At 56.3% G+C, this 5,229-nt stretch overlaps 1 protein-coding gene across 1 annotated transcript; it reads left to right on the top strand.

Moving 5' to 3' along the window:
• Window positions 1-1,051: 1,051 nt before the first annotated feature.
• ENH_00004670 (hypothetical protein, conserved) lies at window positions 1,052-4,258 on the top strand (the record flags this gene model as incomplete). Its single annotated transcript, XM_013578428.1, is given in 4 exon segments — window positions 1,052-1,608; window positions 1,742-1,857; window positions 2,118-2,317; window positions 2,321-4,258. Coding segments are annotated over 4 exon segments (2,811 nt in total).
• Window positions 4,259-5,229: the final 971 nt, after the last annotated feature.

Raw genomic sequence — 5,229 nt, forward strand, 5'->3', positions numbered from 1 at the left:
TGAAAAATGTGCAAAAAAGACGAAAGTTTTGGTACTTTTAATGGTTTTTGATGACTCAAATCTCTCAAAAAGTCCTTTTCAAGTTCTAAATTTAATTTAATTCAAAATTTAAATGCTGGACTAGTGCTGACGTGCTTCGACCCAGCAGCAGTGCGGTGTACGTACACCGCATGAACTGCATGCATCGCATTTCGGGAAATCTTTCACATAGACATTTCATTGTTCATATATTTATGCATTTAAATACTTAAATATTTATATTTATATATTTTAAATTATCTTTGGCGATTTTTACGGGCTTTAGTGCGGCAGAAGCGCACAAAGAAACTTCCATTCACCGGCGTCGCATTCTGGGCAACAGGAAATGCGTTCATGGCACAAGTGGAGGTCTAAAGTCGATATAAATGTGAATTAAAATGCAAATTAAATAATAAATAGAAATAAACATAAATATAAATGCAAATATGAATATAAATGGAGCAATAAGTGCAAATGGGCGCGTGAAGGCGAAGTTGCAAACGAGGTGTATGTCCATCCAGTGTCTTCTGATACTCTGAGCGCAAATTTGAAATTCAATTTATTTATTTTTATTATAAATTACTTTTTAAAAAGAATAAAAACAAATTCTTGAATTTCTATTCGCTTATATTCTCTGCTTTTTGTTTGCAGTGTTTGTTTTGTTTGTTTTTCAAGTGTACAGACACTTGAAATCGGAGCACCAAAGCAGCATTTATTTATCTCTTTCGATCCAGAACAATTTTAATTCCTTTTTTAAAAATAATTAAAAGTTAATTAAAAGAAATAAATTTGTTTATTTTGTTTGAAATTTAATTTCAAGCAAAGGCCAAGCGGCTCACTTGGGGGCCCCTTCTAGACCCTTTTAATTTGGGGGCAGCTGCTTCGCCTATAATGTTATTTGTGGCTAGTCTTGTGTCTTGATTTGGTGTGGAGAGGAAGCAATTCGGTTAGCTGCAGCAGCAGCAACGACCGAGCAGCAGCAGCAGCAGCAGCAGCAGCAGCAGCAGCAGCAGCAGCAGCAGCAGCAGCCGCCATGGGCCAAACAAGGCTGCTGCTGCCTCGCAGGCTGGACGCCAAGCTGCCGCCTCAGCTCGCAGCAGCGGACTCCCCCGCCACAGCAGCAGCAGCAACAGCAGCAGCAGCAACAGCAGCAGCAGCAACAGCAGCAGCAGCAACAGCAGCAGCAGCAGCAGCAAGTCTCTTTGACAATGCAGCTCCTGCCAACTGCGCCACAGCTTATTTGCTGCCTTGCTGCAGAGACCCCCCAACAAACTTGCCCCCCAAGGGGGCCCCCCACGCAGCAGCAGCAGCAGCAGCAGCAGCAGCAGCAGAGGGGCCCCCCGTTACCCCACAGTCCCCAGGCCCTGCAGCAGAGGGTTCTTCTGCTGCAGATAGCAGCAGCAGCAGCAGCACAAACAGCAGCAGCTGCTGTTGCTGCTGCTGCTGCTGCAGCAGCAGCATATACGCCTGCGTCCACTACACAGGATGCCCTACAGTTCAGTGCATGCGCTGGGAAGGGATCAAGCTGCAGCAGCTGCAGCAGCTGCAGCAGCTGCAGCAGCAGCAGCAGCAGCAGCAGCAGCAGCAGCAGTATGGGGTTTTGAGCCACGCATGGCGGCTGGAGCTGCCGCCCCAAGCTCGGGACGGGGCGGTGTCCTGCATGGTAGATCAAAACCCTAAACCCTAAACCCTAAACCCTAAACCCTAAACCCTAAAGTGTGGTTATTTGTTCAAGTTTGTGGATAGAGATTTGCTGCTGCAGCAGCAAGCCTGACTTTGTGTGCAGCGGTGGATTGAGCTGGAGGAGGGATCGCTGGGGCTGCTCGTGGGGACCACCAGGTGCTGCTGCTGCTGTTGCTGCTGCTGCTTTGTTGCTGCTGCTGCTGCTGCTGCTGCTGTGGTACTGCTGCTGCTGCTGCCATGGTGGTGCTGCTGCTGCTTACGTAGGTTGCTGAGAGCTGCTGACCTGCTCTGCCGCAGGTGCAGCAGCAGCTGTAGCAGCAGCAGCTGCTGCTGCAGCCGCTGCTGCTGCTGGCCCCGCTGCTTCTTTTCCATTGCTAGTGTTGCTGCTGCTGCTGCTGCTTCTGCTGCTGCTGCAGCGGCACGCTGTGTATGTACACTGCGGGCGGGGCTTCCTGCGTCTGCTGCTCCTGGCTGCCTCTTCGTCTTCTTGATCTCCAGCTTGTCAGCAGCAGCAGCAGCAGCAGCAGCAGCAGCAACGGCAGGTGCAGCGGCAGCAGGTGCAGCAGCAGCAGGTGCAGCAGCAGCAGCAGCAGCAGCAGCGGGGTCCCCGGCTGTCTAGAGGACGCCAGCTTCCTGCTGCTGCTTCTGGAGGACGGCCACGTTGCTGCTGTGCCTCTTGCTGCTCTCAGAGCAGCAGCAGCAGCAGCAGCAGAGAATGCAGCAGCACGAACAGCTGAGGGGCTGCTGCCGCCCCATTTGCTGGAGCATCGGATCCCTGCAGTGCTTGCTAAGTATGCTGCTGCTGCTGCTGCTGCTGCTGCTGCTGCTGCCGTTGTTGCTGCTGCAGTTGCTGTCGCTGCTGCTGCTGGCTGCAGCACGCAGCAGCTTCGGGCTGCAGCAGGGCTGGCGCCGGGTGTATGTACAGCGCAGGCTCGAGGACCGCGAGGCTACTGCAGCAGCAGCAGTTGTGGGAGCAGCAGCAGCAGCAGCAGCTGCTGCTGCTGCTCCTGCCGCCCCCAGCGCAGCTGCCCGCAAACAGCTGGACGAGCTGCTGGAGCAGCTGCAGGACCCCACGCAGCAGCAGGAGCCCACGCAGCAGCAGGAGCCCACGCAGCAGCAGCAGCAGCAGCAGCAGCAGCAGCAAGATGCATGCGCAGCAGCAGCAGCAGCAAGACTCCGAACACACAGCCAAAGCAGCTCCCGCAGGAGGGGCCCCTCGGCCTTGGGGGCCCCCCGGCAGCAGCAGCACTCTTTGTCCCCGCTGCGGCGGCTGTCCCCGGGCCCCCACCGGCAGCAGCAGCAGCAGCAGCAGCAGCAGCTGCTGCTGCTGCAGCCGCTGCAGCAGCAGCAGCAGCTGCTGCTGCTGGCTGCTGGCGCGCGGCCGCTGCTGTCGCTCCACAGCTTGCTGCTCGATGACTCGCAGCAAATGCGCCGCTTCTCTTTCTTCGCAGTAACTGCTGCTGCTGCTGCTGGCAAGCTTGCTGCTGCTGCTGCTAGGGGGGCCCTCAGTCTCCTGAGGGGGGGGACCTCGCAGCAGACCAAGCAGCAGCAGCAGCAGCAGCAGCAGCAGCAGCAGCAGCAGCAGGCGCAGTCGTCTAGGCGTCCCAGCGACGCGGAGGATCCTACAGTAGGTGAGCGTCGGCTGCAGCAGCAGCAGCAGCTGCTGCTGTTGCTGCTGCCGGTGGTACTGCCTTTTTTCTTCGCTGCAGGCCGGCACAGCCCTACTATTGCCTGCTGCTGCTGCTGCTGCTGCTGCTGCTGCTGCTGCTGCTGCTGCTGTGCTGCAGCAGAGGCCCCCCTGCTGCAGATAGGCTGGACAGATCCCCTGCGGGTGGCCCTGTCTTTGTGCGTTTGCCCTTGGGACTCTTCTGTGGCTGCTTTGAGTGACTCTTTAGGCAGAGTGAGCAGGTCTTGCTGCTGCTGCTGCTGCTGCTGCTGCTGCTGCTGCTGCTGCTGTTTTGGCGGTGTCTTTGTTGGCGGTGCTGGCTTCTCCGCTGCTGCAGTCGATCCGCTTGCTGCTGCTGGTCCGCTGCAGCAGCAGAAATGCCCAGGGTGCTGCTTTAGAACATTTGCGCCGCTGCAGCAGCACCGAGACAAGCTGCTGCAGCAGGCAGCAGCAGCAGCAGCTGTGGCGCCCGTAGCAGCAGCTGCAGTTGCAGCAGCAGCAGCAGCAGCAGCAGCTGTGGCGCCCGTAGCAGCAGCTGCAGTTGCAGCAGCAGCAGCTGCTGCTGCACTAGCACCAGCTTTTGCAGCAGCAGCAGCAACAGCAGCCGGCGTAGGAGCACCCGTAGCAGCAGCAGCCGCTGCAGCAACAACGAAGCGACAGCAGCAGCAGCAGCAGCTGCTGCTGCTGCTGCAGCAGCTGCGGCCTGCGCGCCTGCTGCTGCTTTGCTGCTCAGGTCTCTCTTCTATCTGTGTCTTCTTTGCTGCCTCTTTGGATGTTAAAAGGCTACAGAAATGCCCGCCTTGTTTGGCTGCGGAGGCAGCCCTTGAGCTGCACAGACGCAGCAGCAGCAGCAGCAGCAGCAGCCCCTGCTGCTGCTGCTGCTGCTGCTGATGCCCTCGCCAGAGGGCCCAGTGGAGGCCTTCTGATCCACGGGCCAAAACGAGGTGAGACATGACTATGGCAGCAGCTGCTGCAGCAGCACCCCGGGGGGCCCCCAGGGGGCCCCCAGGGGGCCCCCAGGGGGCCCCCAGGGGGCCCCCAGGGGGCCCCTAGGGGCCCCTAGGGGCCCCTGGGGGCCCCTTAGTATTCTGCAGGGGCCCCCGGGGGGCCCCCCTAGGAGTGGTGAGGGCAACTGCAGCAGCAGCAGATATGTTCAGAAGCCCGCGCTGCAGCTGCTAGAGCCACTGCCGTTGCTGCTGCAGTTCTTAGGATATTGTTGCTGCTACTGCTGCTGCTGCTGCTGCTGCTGCTGCTGCTGCTGCTGTGTCTTTTCAGGGCTGCTGGAGCTCTTTAGTGGGCCCTCGCAGCAGCGGCTGGCAGTTGCGCTGAGCATAAGCCCTGAGTCTTTGCTGCTGCCTTGCAGTGCTGCTGCAGCAGGCTGCTGCTGCTGCTGCTGCAGGCACAGCAGCAGCTGCTGCTTCCTGCTTGATGCACAGGGACTCGCTCTTATACAGTGGCCACCGGGCCTCTAGCTCTACAGGTCGACTTTCCAGAGCGTTTAGGGTTTAGGGTTTAGGGTTTAGGGTTTAGGATTTAGGGTTTAGGGTTTAGGGTTTAGGGGTTGGGGTTTAGAAGGGAGGGTTTACTTTCTAGACCCGCAGCAGCGCAGCAAAGGACTACCAAACCACTATTGGCAAACGGCTACACAAATTAGTCTTGCGATTTAGGGTTTAGGGTTTAGGGTCTAGGGTTTAGGGTTTAGGGTTTAGGGTTTAGGACTGCATTGGACTCGCCACCCATGTGGGTGCATATAGAGCCTATATATATATATATATTTATATATATATATATATATACACATAAGTTTTTATTCAAAGTATTTATATATATATGGATATGTATATATTAATACGTAATTTTAT

This window comes from Eimeria necatrix, genomic scaffold (genome assembly GCF_000499385.1).
Source record: "Eimeria necatrix Houghton genomic scaffold, Enh_scaff1136, whole genome shotgun sequence".
NCBI lineage: Eukaryota > Apicomplexa > Conoidasida > Eucoccidiorida > Eimeriidae > Eimeria > Eimeria necatrix.